General features: G+C 41.3%; 2 protein-coding genes across 2 annotated transcripts in view; one reads left to right on the forward strand and one right to left on the reverse strand.

Moving 5' to 3' along the window:
• Positions 1-2,087, forward strand: LOC141789174 (forkhead box C1-A-like). The gene has a single exon (XM_074668510.1). The coding sequence runs from the start codon at positions 272-274 to the stop codon at positions 1,664-1,666; it is 1,395 nt and encodes a 464-aa protein (XP_074524611.1). The 5' UTR covers positions 1-271; the 3' UTR covers positions 1,667-2,087.
• A 4,789-nt stretch (positions 2,088-6,876) lies between these two features.
• Positions 6,877-19,927, reverse strand: part of gmds (GDP-mannose 4,6-dehydratase) — a 248,588-nt gene continuing 235,537 nt past the window's right edge. The window contains exons 10-11 of the mRNA XM_074668218.1: positions 9,597-9,665; positions 6,877-7,383 (exon numbers count right to left, since the gene is read on the reverse strand). Coding sequence (XP_074524319.1) covers positions 7,321-7,383; positions 9,597-9,665 — 132 coding nt within the window. The 3' untranslated portion in view covers positions 6,877-7,320. The remainder of the gene's footprint in view (positions 7,384-9,596; positions 9,666-19,927) is intronic.

Genomic DNA, 19,927 nt, shown 5'->3' on the forward strand with positions numbered 1-19,927 from the left:
AGCACACATTCGGGGAGGAGCAGCCAAAAGGCAAGAAAAAAATGTGAAGGGTAAAAAAAAACTTCCTTGCTGTGTAGACTCATGCTCCTCCAGCCTCAGCCCTCTCACTCTCCAAATGCTCAGTGTGCGCGCTCTCTCCGGCTCACGGTGCCGAGCTGAGGCTTAGAGAAGAGACTTAAGCAGAGAGAGGATCAGGACCAGAACCGGAGGACGCGCCGAGGCTGAGACTTTCTGGAGGAACAGTTTGGGGAGGTTTTACGCACAGCGCAGGATGCAGGCGCGCTACCCCGTGTCCAGTCCCAACTCTTTGGGGGTTGTTCCGTACATCAGCAGCGAGCAGAGCTACTACCGGACCGGAGGGGGATACACCGGGATGCCTGCCCCCATGAGCATGTACTCCCACGCGGCCCACGACCAGTACCCGGCCAGCATGGCCCGGGCGTACGGGCCGTACACCCCGCAGCACCAGCCGAAGGACATGGTCAAACCCCCGTACAGCTACATCGCCCTCATCACCATGGCCATCCAGAACTCACCGGAGAAGAAGATCACTCTGAACGGGATTTACCAGTTCATCATGGAGCGCTTCCCCTTCTACCGGGACAACAAGCAGGGCTGGCAGAACAGCATCCGGCACAATCTGTCCCTCAACGAGTGCTTCGTTAAAGTTCCCCGGGACGACAAGAAGCCCGGGAAGGGCAGCTACTGGACCCTGGACCCGGACTCTTACAACATGTTTGAGAACGGCAGCTTCTTAAGGCGCCGGAGGAGGTTCAAAAAGAAGGACGTGCAGAAGGAAAAGGAGGACCGGGACCGGCAGGGTAAGGACCCCTCTGCCCGCACCCCGGGTAGGGAGCAGGATCCATCAGGACCGGGCTCTCAGCCGGTGCGGATCCAGGATATAAAGACTGAGAACGGGACTTCAACGCCTCCACAGGCCGCGTCTCCGACTCTGAGCGCCGTGCCAAAGATCGAGAGCCCGGACAGCAGCAGCAGCATGTCCACAGGCAGCCCGCACAGCGTGCCCTCCACCCGCTCCCTCAGCATCGACGGACCCGAGCACCACCACGGCCAGGCCGCGGCGCAGGGCTTCAGCGTGGATAACATCATGACCACCCTGCGTGGGTCCCCGCAGGCCGAGCTCTCCCCGCGGACAGGTATCACCCCCTCACTGTCGCTCAACTACTCCCCCAACCAGACCTCCGCGTACAGCTCCACCAACTGCAACCAGAACGTCATCTCCACGAACTCCAACGCGACCTATCACTGCAACATGCAGGCCATGAGCCTGTACGCCGGGGACCGCTCCTCCGGGGGGCACCTGGCCCCGTCCACCACGGTGGATGAGGCTCTGCCTGACTATTGCATCACCACGACCACCGCGTCCCCGCTCGGACATGGCAACCTGAGCCAGGCGGGGCAGGACGGCCACCACTCGCACCAAGGGCGGCTCACGTCCTGGTACGGGGACCTGAGCCACCTGAGCCCGGGTTACCCTGCGCAGCAGCAGAACTTTCACTCAGTACGGGAGATGTTTGAGTCCCAGAGGATCGGTCTGAACGGCTCCCCTGTGAACGGGAATAATAGCTGTCAGATGGCCTTCCCGTCCGGCCAGTCTCTGTACCGCACCTCAGGAGCTTTTGTTTATGACTGCAGCAAGTTCTGAAAGCCACCGTGCCTTTTAAATTAACAACTCTAATATATGTTTTATATATTTTTTTGTACTTTTGTTTTTTTATTCTCACCCGAATGGACATAGAGACAATCAGAGACTTCTTTTTCTGTCCAGGCGTGTGTAAGACCACAAACACGTAAGTTTCCCTCCTCCTCTCACTTTGAGACTTGTTCATAAAGATGCTCAGATACCAGCTTCTCTGACTATAGACTGTAAATTATAGCCTAATATAGTAATTTATTTGTAGGAAAAGGGAGTGGATGGCTGTCGAGGACCAAACACTTTAAAGTTTTCCCAGTTTTCTTCTCGCTCCTTTCTTTGTCCCTCTTCTTGTATAGAAATAGAGAGGGCACTGTGTAGACTGTTACTGACTTATTTTATTCTTTTTGTCTTATTTGTTAAATAACTATTTTTGAAGGCATTACATTTTGTTTGTTTAATAAAGTGCCGTCTATTTGATTTTAAATTGGAGTCTTTAATTTCAAGCCAAAAGGGAAATTATTCTGGAGGTTTAAAAGAAAATGGGTCTAAATATTTTTTATTATTGGCTTTAAAAAAAACAAAACAGGATTAGCTTTTTTTTCTGTAAATCCAAACATATGTTTTAAAGACTAATTTAATGAAACTAACTGGTTGATCTTGGGTCACATGAGCTGTTTGCTTCAGGAGGGAAAATGTGATTTTAAAGCTGTGAGGGATTTTGAGGCCTTTCTTTGCGCGCAACCGCCCAGTCGAGGCTTTTCTCTGAACATCAAACCTCAAGAAGAGAAATATTGAAGCTGAATTGAAAAGCTAAAAGCCAACATGTAGGTTTAACACTCTCACCTTTCAGGTGCAAACACCAGCCGTAAACAAACACATGTGGCAGGCAGCAGCAGCTCAGCTCAGCGGTCAGGTTTTGGGTCTTTGACTTTCTGCTGCTGTTGCTGCTGCTGGGAGGTTTTTTGGATGCAGATAAACCTGCAGCTGCATTTTGAGAGGATTTGGTGAGCCTGATGGGATCTGTAGTTTAAGTGCAGACTGTCCTGCAGTTTGTGGCCTGCTCTGACGGATTGACACCGCTCATTGCTGCTGTCACATGTTTATTTATTTGTGTCTAAACTTCCTTGGAGGAAAAAAAAAAAAAGGGGTCAAAGCTCCTCAGTGCCTCTCAAAAAGACCCGGATGATCACACAGAAAACTTTTTGTTTTGGCTGATTTTTTGCTCCTTACTTTTGCAGATTTTCAGGCAGCATCACACAGCTGATGTCTTGTAATTTTTTATTTCTTATTTTGTCTTTTATTCCCTGGACATTAAATGTAAGGATCACTCAAAAACAAATGTAATAAATAAAAGTAGATGGAAAATTAATTAATAAGATTCTTTATAATAAAAAAAAATAATAGTGTTAATAATAACTGAAAAATAAACTGGCTGTTTTCCCTCTCAGACATCTTAAAGTGACGCTTCTTGATATTCGCCATTTGCGTCTTTACGCACCAAACTCCAAACCAACCCTCACCATTTTATTTTGCTTCTGTTGGTGTATATTTGAACTCTTTGACCTCTACCCTCTGTCCTCACCCAGCCACCCTTTCCCTCTCTGATTGGCACCAGGCTGTGACATTAAGTGTGTGAGTGTGTGTGTGAGTGTATCTGTGAAAGCCCAAACGTGACAGTCCGTTTCAGGCCCTCGTGGATGAGATTTTAATGAGTCAGGGAGATTCAGGATTCCAGCTCACAAACGCTCCCCCGAGGCCTCCAGTCAGATGAGTCAACCCCATAAAACTAACGTAAACAACGCGCTCCACGCCTGCACCTTCCACAGGGAGGGTCAGCGGCACAGAGACGCGTAAAATCACGACGCATTACGCACAGAAAGCTGTTAGTGATATTAATAAAAGGTGGATTACTGCGCGTAAACACACGTCGCTGTGATTGATTCAGCACTTCAGGGTCAGGAAGGAAAACGCAGACGAATCATTTTTCATCATAAGGACGAGACAGGAGGAGGTGATGGAGGTCAGAGGAGAGGATGTCAACAATGCACTTTAGGAAGGCCTGCGCGTAACAGCCTGTCACTGCCTTATCTGCTGCAGCTTCATGAGGCTGCAGAGCGCGGAGCAGGCCGCGGGATTGTTGTGAGAGTTTATGGAGTTGAAATGGAAAGAGTGGAAAGAGTCCCCGAGGAGCAGAGGAGGCCTCTGCACAATGGAAGCGCTGCCAACGCGCGTAGAAAGCGCACTAAACGCGCATTCAGGAGGCCTCATTAAGGCATTATGAGGTTATTATTGGGTTATTGTGTCAGAGGCGTTTGAGAGTTCAGTTCATGTGAAGCAGCAGTGTGAAATACACGGAGCCTGGAGGCATCACACGTCTGCTGCTGCAGTCTGAGCTGTGCAGAGAGGAGTGTGATGATACGGCAGCAACATGATAGCTCTTATCTGACGAGCTGGAGGTTTGGTGGAGGGAACACAGGGCGAGAAACACCTGAAAGCTTTTAGGATTCACACATGGGCGAGAAGAGATTTTTAAATTGTACAAAAACGAGTTTTTATTTTTCTTTTAGACGCTTTCAGACGCAACGTTTCTGCGCGTAAATATTAAAAATCCACACACCTCTGACTTTATCAAACAGCTGATGCTTCTGCGCATTCTCCAACTTTTTTTGAGGCCTTCAGGATGATTTTTTAAAAATATTCTGACATATAAAAATGAAGTCTAGACACATACTGGAGGCGTTTAATTTTACACAACGTGGCTTAAATGTAACAGCTTCTCTCCTGCATCTCTCACACACTCATCCTGTTGGAGTGTGTGTCCGTGTTGGTTTTAATTCGCAGCTGTGCTCAAACACAAGAGTGTCACTTCTTTTCTGGCTCGTTTGTTGGATTTTAAGGCCCCATAAAGAAACTTTGGGGCCTTGTTGAGCTGAAACACAGACAGAATTAACGCAAAAAACAAAAAAAAACCAAAAACAAATTAGAGGATCAAAGATTAAAAACTGGAGTTTCAAATGAGTCCACCTATTTATTTTTTTATATCTTGTTTTTTTTCTGAAAGCAAAATTTAGTTTTTCTCTTATTTTAATACTTTAATTCCTCTGTAGGAGTGTTAGACTTTTTTTTCCCAGAGCTACAGATTTTACAAAACAGCATCTCTAAAATGTTCGCGTTAATAATCCGTGTCTTTAGATTCACATGTTTACTGACTGAGGTCAAAGATATAAAATAATAAAAACACAGATTGAGTTGATTTTAGAATTAAAAGCAACTTTTTTCCACTTTGTTTTTGGGTTGTGATGTTTGGATGATGAGGTGTGAAGTTAATGTCAGAAAGTGTCAAAATTGCGCTTTTACGCAAAGCTGCTTCTTTTCTTCATCCCTCAGCTCAGATTTGATGTTTTCTACCAGTTGATTTTCTTTCTTAGAGAGAAAAACCTCATATTCTTTTCCTACTAAGCCTTTTTTGGAGTCCGTGGCCACCTCCAGAGTTCAAACTGACCGTAAGAGCTGCATAATCTCCCTAAGATGTTTGTTTAGCTGCACGAAAGGTTTGATTTCTCTCTATCGGCGCTCCAGATCCACATCAGCTCTCCTCTCTGCGAGTGCCAGCAGTAAGCTGATCACATGACCTGTCTCTAATTGTTGTTATGGGCTGGACTCGGTGCACCTGTGAGGCTCACAGTGTGTGTGTATGAAAGTGTGTGTGTGAATGTGTGTGTGTGTGTCCAGAGGCATAAACAGCCTCAGAGCAACATCTGGTTCTGATTGGGAGCGCGCACAGACGCAGCGCTGTCCAAGACGATCAGAGAGAGACTCTAATGTCCTGAAGGTGTTGTCCCAGAAAACACACCGAGGAGATCCCACCCTGCTCACAGCGCGCACTGAGACCTGCGGGCCTCCGTAGGAGCTCAAAGTCAAACCGCTCAACGTCCTAATACAAGAGAAGGGAGATTAGAACCAGGCCTGCTTTTATTAGAGTGACGTTTGGAAGTGTCCTCCTGCAGTATCCCTCACTTTAGGTGCATTTCATTTGATATGTGGAAGCTTTTATTTTAAATATTACGTTTTTAGGGGGAAAAAAATGCGAAGTTACGTCAATAAATGTTGATAATTATCCTTCAACCATCCAAAATCGGAAAATACTGATTCTACAACATGCTGACTTCAAGTTTTCATACTTTCTGTATGTTTTTCTTATATATGAATTGGATTTAAAATCTTTAAAGTGGCGTTTGACGTTTTAATACAAAGTCGATTTAACAAAATTTAAAGATCAGGACGATTTAATCCCAATTAAAGATTAAATAAAACTGTGAGACAGTTATTAAATGTGGCAAAAAAAAAAAAAAAATATCCAAACAACTTTTTTGCTGATTCTTTTTCTCCTTGTGTGTCAAAACAGACTTTAAACTGGCCTAATTAATCGGTAAAAAAAAATTATTTCTAACGTTATTCATTAAATTATCAACGTAACGACGTAGAAATGAGGTCAAATAGAGTAAAATATGCCGTAAAAATAAATTTTTGATACAAGATTTTCATTTAAATGAAGGTATAATTTGCAAAACATATGAGTTCAAGTTAAAGATGTGTTGTTTTGTGTGGTTTATTTTAAGTTTTGGCGCCAGTTAGGCGTAACTTCAATGCAAAGTGATGCAAAGTCACGTGATTACAAAATAAATTAAGTTGTTAACGTGTTTAAATATAAAGTAGAAAATCAAGGATGAAAATTTTAGGACTAAAGTCGGGATTATAGTGTAAGAAATGACCCAGAGATCATGTGGACCAGAGCAGGTCCAGGTCCAGACTCTCCTCTCTCAGTCTGCGCGCGCACACAGGCGCTTGAGAGCGGGACTCTGGGACTCCGGGCCCGGGGAAAAACGTGCTTCCTGTCCGGATAAAAGAACGCAGTGTGCTCGCCAATAAAAACCCTGGAAAGTCAAGAGGACAGAGAGAAAAAGGGGGAAAGACTGAGCCCATCGACCTCTGTGCAACCTGGGCAACCCTGATGGTGCAAACACACACACACACACACACACACACACACTGGGAGACATACCTGCAGCTAAAACCTGGAGGAGAATCACAAACTGAGACCTGAAAACAAAAAAAACACAAGCTGTAGAAAATAATCAGCAAGGTGTAAACTCCAAGTCTTCATCTGAGCATCAGGATGAGTAAAAACCACAGGAGAGCGTTTACAAAGCTCAGTTTTTATTGTACCAAATTCATCATTTCTTCACATCTTCTCATTTTTATTTCTTATTCAGAAGATAAAATCTCTCCTTTTTTTAATTTAATTTACATTTTCTGCAGCTTCATCCTCTGTGAGAAAGAATAATCACCCAATCCAAAAGAAAAAAACATAAATAAACCCTTCATTTGACATAAATTATAACATGATCAGATTCAAAATAAAAAAAAAATGCAGCAGGATTACAAAACAAAAACAAAATGTCAGGAAGCTGAAAATACAACACATAGGCAGTCAAAGTTTCATCCTCAGCTCATTCAGAAGCAGAAAAACAAAGGACGCAATCACTTCATCTTTTTGTAAAAGTCATAAAAAAACATCATGTTCCCTCCACCGAGGCGCTCAGTGGTCAGAGAGGAAGGAGTGTGAATGCTGCTCTGAGGGCCCGGCTCGCACCCATCCAGACTCAGGCGTTGGGGTTGTTCTTCATCAGCTCGAGGTCGGCGATCACCATCTCCTTCACCAGCTCCTGCAGAGGGACGGAGAGGTCAGAGGTCAGCGTTTCATCCCAGGGAGAAAGAGAAAGGAGAGGAAGGGAGAGTCACTCTGAGACGTTTGTGGGAATAAAAGATAAAAGATGGGAAACAACCCAAAGAAAAGCAAATAAGGCTCGTTAATTTTTATGTCTTTATTTGAACGTTTTAACTTTTAATTCAAGTCTGTCCAGATGCCAGCTTTAATCTATTTCAGTCTGATTAAAGGACAAAACCATCACAAAGATACTGAGATAATCTTCAATGACAGCCACGGCTCTCCCTGGAGATTATTTGACAGAATTTCACACAATTTTTGAACTTTTCCAGACTTTGGATGCTCAGATACGGGTGCTTTTCAGGGACAAAACTCTTGATCTGTCACTAATAATAAATAAGATGCTTTAAGAGGGGACAGGTTTCCTCTTTCAGTAACACACGTGAACATAATTCAGCCGAGATTTCACTTTTAATAAACGTAAAATGCAGGATCAACAGGTGTGAGATTTTCTGCAAGTTTGTCCATGAAATCTGCTTCGACTGTTTCATCTTTGATCAGAAAATCTGTTTTTATTCAACGTTTTGAGATTTTTCTGCACGTTTTTGAAGCTGGGACTTCAACTTTGGCTTCAAACAACTGTTAGATCAAATTTGAGGAATCTGAGAGGTGATACAGAAAGAATAAAGCTGATATTGAAGTCTGGACCCTGTTTGTGGAGGGGATATATCACCGTCTAAGCAGCTGATAATGTGTGTGTGTGTGATTCTGAACTGTGCATACTTCCAATATGAGATGAAATATTCACACAACTCTCTTTTTCTTTTGTTTGAACTGTTTTTTTAATTCTACGCTTTTGCAAAACAATGTTTTCTTTTACATTCAGCAGGTTTACATCAGGTTAACGTGAGAAATGAAAGCAGATATTTGATTTGATAATGCTGTTATTTGTATTAAATATGTTTGTTAAAAAATCCTCTTAAAAACTACTCTAATAAAATAATTTTGCTGCTCTCCATGGATCCTCTCTTTAACCCTTTAATTTGTCACTCAGCCGTGTGGTAGAGCATTTTTTGAGTTGCTGAATCTGAGGGAATGTTGATGTTGAAATAATTTTTCTGTTGGTTTTTTTTTTCTGATCTTAAAGCTATAAAAATATGAAAAAATACAAATTAAACTTTTTTAAAATTTTCTTTTTTCTTTTTTTAAATAAATAAAAAATAAATATTAAACAGACTTTATATCCCTTTCATTTAAAAAGTGGAAGTTAAAGGGTTAGCTGGCTTATGCCTAATTTTTTCAGAGTTGTAAGGCAAATAATTGTATTAGCTGAGTCTGAATCATGTTATGTATTTATTTTTTTCATTTTTTATTTTGTTTTTAAGGATAATATCATTTTTATGACTGGCAACAATTGTTGCAAGTGGTCACACGGCTTGTCACAGGGTCACCTAATAATTAAATAGAAATAATAATAAAAAAATAATTTTAAAAAAGTTATAAAAAAATAATAATATTGTCATAAATTAAAAGTTTTGTGGGAGGGTTGTAGGAAGAAAACTGTATCTAAAAAGTAAATCATGATCAATCCTGCAGGCTGTGTTTTCCTTTGGTTAGTGCCTAGCTATGTGCCCACCTGCAACTTTTGTAAGCCCATGAAGAAAAATAATATTTATCCCAGGTACAATTTTTTGGGAGAGGGTGACTGTAGAGACTTGAATGATTAAATAATTGTTAATATGTTTGGGGGAAAAATCATAAGAAATTGAAGAAAATTGAAAAAATTTTGCATCCTCCATGAATTCTACCAGAAGGAGCAGGAAACAGATGATGTCATGTGACAGGAAACTATTTTTTAAGTAGAATCTTTGTCTAAGTTGTCTATTAGCATATATGAGGAAAAAAGTTACATTAGAAGCGTTAAAAATTTTATTGTCAGTAGAAAATGACTGATACAAAACAGGTTAAACTCATCCCTTATTGAAAAAAAAAGTCTCCAAGCCTCATTTTTCCTCCAGCATCATCTTCAAACAGGTGACGTCTCATCCTCTGCAGCTTCTTCTCCCACTTCTGAGTCTCTTTTTTTGTACTTTTACCACTAAATTTCTCACATTTGTTTTTCTGTTCGAGTTAAAAACCCTCATGTCTGCACCCAGACGGAAAAATCTCCCAAACCACGTGGACCAAACCCACCAGGTGTACGGCTCTTACCTCAAAAGTCACCCTCGGCTTCCAGCCCAGCTTCTGGGTCGCTTTGCTGCAGTCACCTTGAAGGTAGTCCTGAAAAAAGGAGAGAAAGAGAGAGGGGGAGGGAGGAGGGGGAGAGAGGGAGGGGGAGGAAAGAAAAACAAATCATCTGTCATGTCTGATCTGACGTGTCGCCCTCATATAGAGACGTTCTGGATTCAACTTAACGTCCAAACTTGACGTCTTTAACAGGATGGGAGGGATGACGGGCGATGATTACTCTCTGTTTCTCTCCTACACACACACACTCACACACACGCGCACACACTCACACACTCTCTCCTCTCTCGGGGGGATGATGGAGGTCACAGAGTCTCGCCGGCCATCAATCCCCCCTCTCGGCTCCCCACCACCGATCTGTCCAGACAGCTGCTGTCGGAGCCAGAGGATGATGAATTGTGGGACTCTGGCGGTGCAACCCCCTCCTCCTCCTCCTCCTCCTTCCTCCATCCACAGACCCCCCACCCAAAACTCACCCCACTGCCCCCCTTCAACAACCCCTTACTCATTTCCCCCCCTGTTGTGTTTTGCACTAGGTTCAAGATCCAGAGAGACCCGGCTGGAGACCACCAAAGAGACGGGAAAAAACTTTCTCTTTCTTTTGTTTTTTCTTTTGTGGTTTCTTTTTCTTCTATTTCCATCTGAGTTTTTTTTACATTTCTCAACATCATGCGTGTAATTTTTTAATCAGAAACACACTCCAAAGGCCTCAAGAGGTCTAATAAAATGTGTTGACTTCTGCAGCTCAACACAAAATAAAAGTCGAAATCACTTTTTCACAGTTTCAGTGTTTGCCTGCACAGATTTCTCTCTTTCTCCAAACCCTGGGTATCCCTCCTCTCTGAAACCGCCTGCTCCCCCCTGAGCACATTTAGTGTAAAACGCTGGAGCCTGGGCGCAGAAATCGGCTTCACTTCAGCCACAGGAGCTTCAGTGTTGATTTATAAAGTGCGTTCAGGGGCGAGAGTGAAGCAACAAAGCTCATGATGGAGCTATAATGTTGCTTCCCGTATTTCAGACAAATCCACGAGGTACCCTGCTTCAGTTTTGGGGTTTTCTGTTTGCCAGGAATCCTTTCAGACATGAACGTTGTGAAAGGGCTGCAGGTCAGTTACATTTAAGAAAGGTTTGGTTTGAGACGACGAATCAGAGCGGACGTTTGGGTTCAAGCAGGAGACGAAAACGACCAACCCTCCAAGCCAAGACCTACCTTATCATCACCCCACTAAAACAATGGCCTCAGTCATTTTTTCAGTTTTTGGAAACAGAAAACTTGACATGCAGAGAACACTGTGGGACTCAAAACGTAAACAACCTCAACCAATCAAATTCAAAGCTCTTCTTCGGGCTTACAAAACATTAACAGGAACAGCTCCTGCCTGCCTGGGGTCCTTCATCCATGTCTACACTCCTTATGGCCCACTACGCTCTACTTGTGAAAGACGCCTGGTGCTCCCAGCCCAGCGTGGCTCCAAATCTCTAGCCGGACTCTTCTCCTCTGTTGTTCCCAAATGGTGAATGATTTACCTAACTCTATACAATCCACAGAGTCAATTTCTACTGTAAGAGATGTCTGAAGACTCATCTCTTAAAGGAACACTGAAGACTATTTCATGCTTGACACCTCCACAGGGTCTGACGAATGACGTCTTTTTTCGCACCTACACCTCCTCGCATGGTCCCTTTCACATGAAAAGTGCAATTTTCAAATCGCAGAGTCTGCAATCTATAAAAATAAAATTTTAAAAAAGTTTCATGTAGACAAACCTTCAGTCAATTTAATTTCTTCATAACATGTAGGCCTGGCCTTCATACTATTGGATGATATAGAATGATTTTATTAATTGTTTTAGAAAAAATGCAAAAGATGCCCCCCCCCCCCCCCCCCCCAAAATATAATAATAATAATAATAACAATAACAATAATAATAATAATAATAATAATAATAATAATAATAATAAATAAATAAATAAATAAATAAATAAATAAATAAATAAAAACAATATAAAATAAAAATAATTAAAAATAAATAAATAACACATAAATTGGTCAAAAAAAAAAAAAGAAATTAGATTATTTTCCAAAATCGTTCAGCCCGAGTTTCTAACCTGCCGGACAGAGATGGCGGAAGAACAGGATCTCCTAGTGGTGGAAGTGCAGAAACACAGGCATCTGTATGACTCATCACACAGAGATCACCAAGATAACTGAGTGATAAATAACTCATGGCATAAAATTGCGGCCTCTCTCAGCAGAGAACAGAAATTCATTAAAAGAACCTGGAAAAATCTCAGGGACAGATATGTTATGTTGTAAACAAAAGGCAAACTTCTTCTACTCTCGTTTAGTACTCTAGTATGTTTGTGATACACCGCCCCCTACAGTTTGAGAATGAACACCAACAGACGCTGTGTGGGGTGTTAAAAAGCATAAAAACCTCATGCGTCCAGGCCCTTAAGCTGAGCCTTTTCCTCTTTGTCCTCAGGGGTAGAATGAGCCAGAAGGTCTCAGACTCAGCTCTTAGTGAATTTTCAGCACTAAGGTTGAAATATTTTGTTCTAGCAGCTAATCGTAGTTACCTGGCTAGATTATTCTACATAAAAAATAAATAACTAAAAAAAATCATCTTGTTGAAGAACTGTTGAAGGAGTATTATCGCCTTGTGCTCATTTATGTTTGGTTACATAAATAAACGGGCTAGCCAGGGATAGCTAGCTAGCTAGAAGTAGCTAAGTGTAGCTAAACTATAACTTGTGAGATTTAGACTAACTTACTTTACAACATTATCCCCTAGCCTTTATGATAGTGAACCTGAACACTCACCAGTAGAAACTGATTCAGGAATCATGTTTACAGATTCTTCTGTACTTAAGTTTCGGTTTCTTCTTGGAGCAGCCGCCATCATGAAAGCTTGTTAAATTGCCCAAGTCACACATTTTATCCTAAATAATCCAAAATTTTGACTAAAGCTAGAAAGAAAATGGCCTTAGTCATCCTCTTGACATAGGCTGTTGTCCTATAGGGCAGAAAGAGCATGATCCTTTTAGCTAAAGATTTAAGCGATTTCACCAGAGATGGTCAGCATCTGGAGATGATATGAGCCAAAAACTCATTTTTGTCAAATGAATACACAAACAGGAACCTGACCAAACGTGAAAATTTGACGACCTGGGAACTAGAAAACCTCGAGCTTCACCGTGCACCAGCTGCAGCCTCAGGGACTCAGATGATCTGGAGTTATTTGTGCTTCCTCCTGTAATTTTCTGATGCTGGTTGAGATTGTTTACAGAAATATGACACCAAGTAATCCACAGAAAACGGAGTCACAAAATGACACAAGGCTCTCATCTCATGAAGCAGACTGGAGTGTGCCGCTCTGTTTTTCCTGAACTCAAACACGTCGTTTCTGTGCCTAAACCTCACCAAACAGACCGCCTGACGTTCTGTTTGACGTCTACGAGACACCAAAAGGGTTTGACAGAGCAAAGCATGCTGGGATGAGGGCTGGAGTGGCACATTCTTGCCACAAATATTGAGTTTTATTTTATCAAACCAAAGCTTCTGTCGATGATAAACTTGTTCAAAAACGTCTTTTTTTTGGAGGGGATTAGATTTCCCAGCAGCACTGGCGTGTTTCTGCCTTTTCGAGCGCAGAGACCCACATCGCAGCAAGACTCCGCACCACTTAATCACACTCCTCTGCTTCCACACAGAACCAGGATGGCTGAACACACACTCACACACTCACACACTCACACACACACAGTGCGTCAGATTCAGTGTGTGACAGCACTCACCTGCGTCTGAACCACGTTTCAAACTGAACAACCCTTTTTATTCTCAGATGAAAGCTGCAGGACAAACAGCTCCTTTCTCGTGTGAGCGGCTCTCAGCATTACTCACGTCCAGTCCTGGCTCTGGATCCAGAACTGGAACCATTTTCAGACTAATTACCTGCAGCAATGAGACATAATTTATCACGGGCTGAGTGTAATTATCAGAGGGTGACCTGCTCCACCGTGACATTAATAATCCACTCGCTGTGGAATTACTCTGATGAAGTTTTGGAGACAGAGAGCGTTTCTTAGAGACATGAACAGAGACTCCACGCTGCTCTGAAAATAAAACTTAAATCCTGAAACTTTCTCCCTCCCTGATTGGTTGATTAGCTTTACAGGGGCGGGTCTTATCTGATGTGAGCCTGTGAAAGGCCCCGCCAAAATAAAAGTGGAGAAAGCAGGTCATAAAGTTTAAGTTAGGAGCATAAAGAGACACAAACTGAGACCTCTGATCTCTGGTGACATCACAATCGTCTGACTGCAAAACAACTGGAAAAATTAAATATTGAAAGCTTTAAGGTCACTGAGGCTCAGGTGAGATCTGTACCTGACATTTAAGACTTTAAAAACAACTTGATTCAATGAATTCAAAGTCTAAAACTTCAGATAAGGACAAAACAAACAGAGCCGTCATGATACATCTTCAGCTTAAAGAGGAAAAACTTTAATTTTGACTGTTTGCATCATGCAAAAAGTTGCAGGACTGAACCAAAAACTGTGACTTTTAGTCTGAATTCTGATTTCTGACTTAGTTTGGATCAAGTAGTTGCAATTCTTCGTCTTTGTTTTCCTTATTTTTATAGTTAAAGTGTTGCTCAACTGTTAAGTAGAGCACGTTTTGAAAATATCTTGAAATAAAATGAAATAAACCTGATTGGGTAGTTTTTTTCTGATTTTCATGCTCCAAAAACAAACAAATAATTACAAAGAATAATTTTTTTATTGTTTTTTTTTTCCTTGGGGTGAAAGCTGTGAGTGTTTAATTGATTTTTATGTCTTTATTTGGAGAGGACAGAGGATTGAGCAGGAAACAGCCTGAGACCAGGAGGTGACAAGAAGGAAAGAGGCTGCTGGTTGCCATGGCAACACTTGAAGCTACAAGAAAAAAAATATTTTATTTAACAAGATTCCTTTTTGTACACCCCTCTATGCAAGCTTTAAAGGGAAGTTGTTAATTTAGTAAATGTTATTTCCAAAATTCAAATCTGTTTTATTTTGTTACTGTGTTGATAAAGTTTGTGCCTAATGCCGTGACGTCTTTGGCCGGGAAGCTGAGCTACAGGCAGCAGCTCAGTCTATGGAGACAGAGATGACGAGTCCTGGAAGGAGCTTTTATCTTGTCCTTTTTGTCTCTAACTGTTGGTCAGTAGGCAACACAGTAGACATTGTCTCATATTGTGTTTATGTACTTAGAGGATAAGAACAAGTTGTGAAATATGTTGTGAATCTGTGTGGATGTGATGATTTGAGCCGAAGGCTAAATGATTATTTTTTTCGTTCCAGTTTTTACTGATTAAAGATCTGTGGACATCAGTGCAAACCATGAACTTTTACTGACTGGCAGTTATAGTGACTGTCTTTCACATGTGCCGTTACTCTGCTATTTGACATGTTCTCAGACACTACTAGGGATGGGTACCGAATTAGGTACTTTTATAGTTACTGACCGAATTCTGTCAGAAGTACTGAGTACCAATTCAGGTAAAATCAAAAGGTACCATGTTTAGGTACCTAAATGCATCTTTGTGACTGTAAGACTGTGGAAGAGTAGGTGATTTTCCATGCTGGACATGAACACAGCATTATAAGGTTATATAGTGAAGAATAAATATGTTAAAATGAAAAGAATTCACATTTATTATGAAACAAGTTGATATTTTTTTACCACATAGGCACACAAAAGTACTAAAAATTGGTACCGCTAAGTGCCGAAACCGATTGCCAGGTACCGGGTATTTGTAGCGTACCCTTTCAAATGTGAAAGGAATCCATCCCAAGACACTACAGTGTTAAAAAAGCTCATCCAGATCCTAAAGTTGTTGTTTTTATTTAATTTATTGTGTTATTTTATTTATTGTGTTTTAAATCTCTCTGTTAAGTGTCTTTAAGCACTGAGAAAAGTGCTTTTAGATAAAATGTATCATTATTATTAGGGATGGGTACTGAAAGGGATACTTTTGTAGGTACCGACCAAATTCCTTCTGGAGTAACGATTCATGTAAAACCAAAAGGTACCATGTTTAGGTACCTAAACGCATCCTTGTGACTGTGAGGGAGTGGAACAGTAGGAGATTTTCCATGCTGGACATGAACACAACATTTCAAGGTTATATATTAAGAAATAAAGATGTTAAATAAGAATAAATAGAGATTTTTTTAATTAAACAAATTAATATTTATTCCCACATAGACACAAAAATAACTGAAAATTGGTACCGATGGTTGGTCAGATCAGTCAGAAGCAGTCAGTTTTCTCAGATTCTGGATGTATTACGTACATTTTGTTTTTGTTCAACTCATGTTTTATGTCCTGGTTTAGTTTGGACCAGGCCACAGGGGTATGATCAGACCTGGGCCAAAACCCTGGTATAGTATGGACGGGGGTTTCTTGGGAGAGAAATCTGCAGCAGGTGGACAATCCACATCGTAGCAACGAGCTAATGCTAATACAAGTGTTGAAAAAACAGCTTGTCAGCTTCCCACTTTGCAAAATCTCAAAAATAAGAGAGTGTTTCGGTCTAATTCCTGGAGTATCTGGACTGAATGTGTCACATTTACCTGACAGGTCCAGAAAAATGTCACAGTTTATGACAGAAGCCATTTTTCCATTGGTAGATTTTTTTTTTTAATCTTGTAAAAAGCAGCTCAGGTGTCATTTTGACTTGTAATATCTTGAATTAGGTCATTTTGTTTGTTTTTTTTTCCAGGTGAATCTAGCTTAAAGGAAGTCTTTTAAAACATTTTCTATGAGAAATAAAACAGAAAACATTTCCTTTTTTTGACTTTTTGCAGCGTAGCAGTGATCTAGTTTGGCTCACCTCTGTCTAAACTCTCCTGCAGAAGTTAACTAATTTATTCAAACATCTCTAACACAGGCACACAGCCAGGAAGGAGGAGAGAGTTGACTCAAACGCTGATTTTAAAGCAGATGAACTGAACAGAGCTGTAAACTGTTTAAGCTGCTGTTTAACTTCTGGACCTTCTGTGTTCAAACCTCTGGGATCATATTTTCACCAACACAAGTTTCAGATGCCACAAGCTACTTCTCATCATCATCATCCTCATCACCACTGATCTTCATCCCAGACTCCTGAGGACCATCTGTTGAAATCAAACACTTGTCTGCTAAGTCCGCCGTCTTAGCAGACAACCACACGGTTCAGGATCCAGGAGTTAATCCAGCGCCTGGCCTTTCTCAGGCGGGATTTCTGCAGGTGACAGACGATCCGGCCCTCGCCGAGCGCCGCTTCCAAAAACTGCTAACGAGAGCGCGGTACGGCCAAGTGAACTCACCCCAAACAGAGCGAACGGAGCAAACGATTCCACATGAACGACTAACAGATGGAGGCGCGGAATAATCTTCATATGGATCCGATTTGAAACCAAACCCAATGTTTTGGTCCATCCTGTTTAAAGCAGCGCTCTGCCCGTGTCTGCAAACATGCAGCTCTGATAATTGCAACAAGTGGTGGAATAAAGCTGAAAATCAGCCTTGACTGAGTGTGTTCGTCACCCTGGGAGCATTAGACACATTTAAGAGATTAAATAACGACTGATGTTCAGCATCAGGAGCAGGGATTGAGATAAAGAAAACGCATGGATCTCAAATTTTACTCATTTTGGAGGAATTCAGACCAGGGTTTTTATTTATTGTCACGTCTCTGTGGAGTTAGACCCGTCAGAGTCGCAGTAAAGCTGACAAAATCCAAGCTGTCACCAAGATGCCCGTCGCTGTCACCACCTCACTCTTGGTGCAAACATCTGCAAATGTTCGAAGACTTTTTCCTCCCGGGAATCAAGATCTTTGTGTGCTGCAGAAAACTCAAACCACAGTCTCTGCTCCCCTCAGAGACCAGATCCATGAAAGCTCCTTCAAATTCAAGATCAACAGCACCAGAGTCTCAAAATCCCAAATTAAATCTGATCGCCGGATTAGTCTGGAAGGAGAAGCCCCCATATTTGCTTCAGTGCAGCATAACCGAAGCATAAAAGTGCTGCACATGCTCGACTTCCTCCAGAAAACTATGGATAAATAAACACGCTGCAAACAAACAAGAGTCCACGTGCAAACACAGAGACACACAGGAAACAAAAAACATATATCACACATTACTCATGCTGCACCATGTCTGCAAAAAACTGCACAAAAAAGAGAAAAGATTTGAAGATAAAAGCGTACGGATGAAAGCACAGCCCTCACAGCCTCCAGAGACGTTATTTAAGGACAAATCTCCATCATCTGCATCCGTATAGTTTAAGAATTCAGTCGTTCAGGTTGTGAAGGCAGAAAAAGCGAAGTATGAGCAAAGGATCTGTAAAAGTTGTTTGTTTTCAGCTCAGAGGATGAGGACCAGAGGTGGAAATTTAATTTTATGCATCGGCATGCAGAGATGACTTTAAAGCAGATGTTTATTTCTGTGTTTGGAGTCAAACTGGGGGATACAGAACAGCTGAGGGGTTGAGTGAAGAAAGTCCAGTTTTAGAAAACGTAGAGGGAGAATTTTAAGATGATAAGAAATCAGCAGGTGGTGTTTGCTAACTTTTTGCCATTTATAGCTCAGCAGAGATTCATTTAATGATCATACCAAGTTGCTGGAGGACAGATAAACATATGAATCCTAGTTTGACCTAAGTTTACACTTAACTTGATTGTTTGTTGATTTTTTTTTTTAAGTTCTGTCCAGATTTTTGCAGAAGTCTCTGCGTTGACCTCAAGCTCTGAATGTCGTGGAGCTGAACCTGTTTCTGCATGGACATCTGGCCTTGATGTCTTCTCGTATTATTTAACACATTTTTATGTAAGTAGGGAATTATTTTTGTTATTTAACCGCAAAAGCCTTTCAGATCCTAACCATAACCCTGGACCAAGTGAAAAAGTTGAATAATGATGATGATATCTACAGATTATATCAGAAGCCATCTTTCCCCAAAAATGCTCATCACATGCGAGTCAGTTTTTAGGATTCATTCAGGGGATCTGACAACTCAACTTTTTTTCCACTCAGCTTTTAAACAAAGACTAAAATGAAGGATTAAATTAAATTAAAGAAAAAAAGTTTCTCAACAAAAAATACCAATACTGTGATGCCTTGATTTTATTCTCTCATCTCTAATGAACGCCATATTTTTTCGTAAGAAACCCACACGAGGGTCATTTTTACTGTTCTGTTATTATGAAATGATTATCTGAATGATCGAAAACCACGACTCATTCCTCGTAGCTTTAATTGGCAAATTACTGCCAAAGAATCTGAAGTAGCATTTTCTTGTTATTATGGTGAAATATCATCTGCCCATTGATTATGTTAAAGGAAATCATATTTCTATCATTAGCTGAGTCATTGGTTCCCAAAGTGTGGGCCTGGAACTCCAGAGGAGATCACAAAACACTGGTTATGTTTACGAGGGAGGGCTGAATAGTCCGTAGCTTGACGAGGAAGGAGTTCTGCCATAGTGATGAAACTTGTCATGCATTAAATCCAACATTTCCTGACACTTACAGCATGGTTTATTTTCAGATTAACTGATGCTGTAGTGTTTAAGGACTTTGAAAAGTCGAACCAGAGACACTGTATGAATATGAATAAAATGTGGCTCTGTGGTTTTATCAAATATCTGCAGAAAAAGGGGTTAACCCCCTTAGACATTCACACCAACATGGTTGATACATTAAGGGATGATGCTCCAGCTTTATTAACTGTGAACACTACTCTTCCATTTCCATTTGCACTAACTGCTGTAAATATTACCGCTTCCACTTGACAGTGTTGAAACCTTTTTATTGACAATGTCCATGTTTATACTTTTATACTGTTGTTTTTATATTCATATAGTGTATTTTTATATTTATATAGTGTATTATTTAGGTTATGCGGGCTCATAACGGGACTGGGGAAACTAATTTCGTGTGAAATGACAATAAAGCTCCTTGAATCCTTGAATCATTGAATTCTTGAAAAAGTGGGCAGCTGAATTCAAGAGGGGTAGGGAGAACCTGGATGTCAGGACGTCCTGCTGCAGCAACAACCCAAAAAGACATGGACCGTGTTGAAAAATAAACCAGACTATAAATGTCAGGGTGTTGGGTTGAGGTCAATATTCTTGTTTCTGGAACATTCGGAATAACCCGTTTACATGTGTGAGCAATTAGGGTTATTCCTGTTTACATGGTTTTTCGACCAAAACAGCGACACATAGGCAACATCATGATGCAGTGCATGTAATTTCCGCTTCTT

Source organism: Halichoeres trimaculatus, unplaced genomic scaffold (assembly GCF_033239565.1).
Source record: "Halichoeres trimaculatus isolate MK-OKI-2021-1 unplaced genomic scaffold, fHalTri1.1 fHalTri1_scaffold_4, whole genome shotgun sequence".
Classification (NCBI taxonomy): domain Eukaryota; kingdom Metazoa; phylum Chordata; class Actinopteri; order Labriformes; family Labridae; genus Halichoeres; species Halichoeres trimaculatus.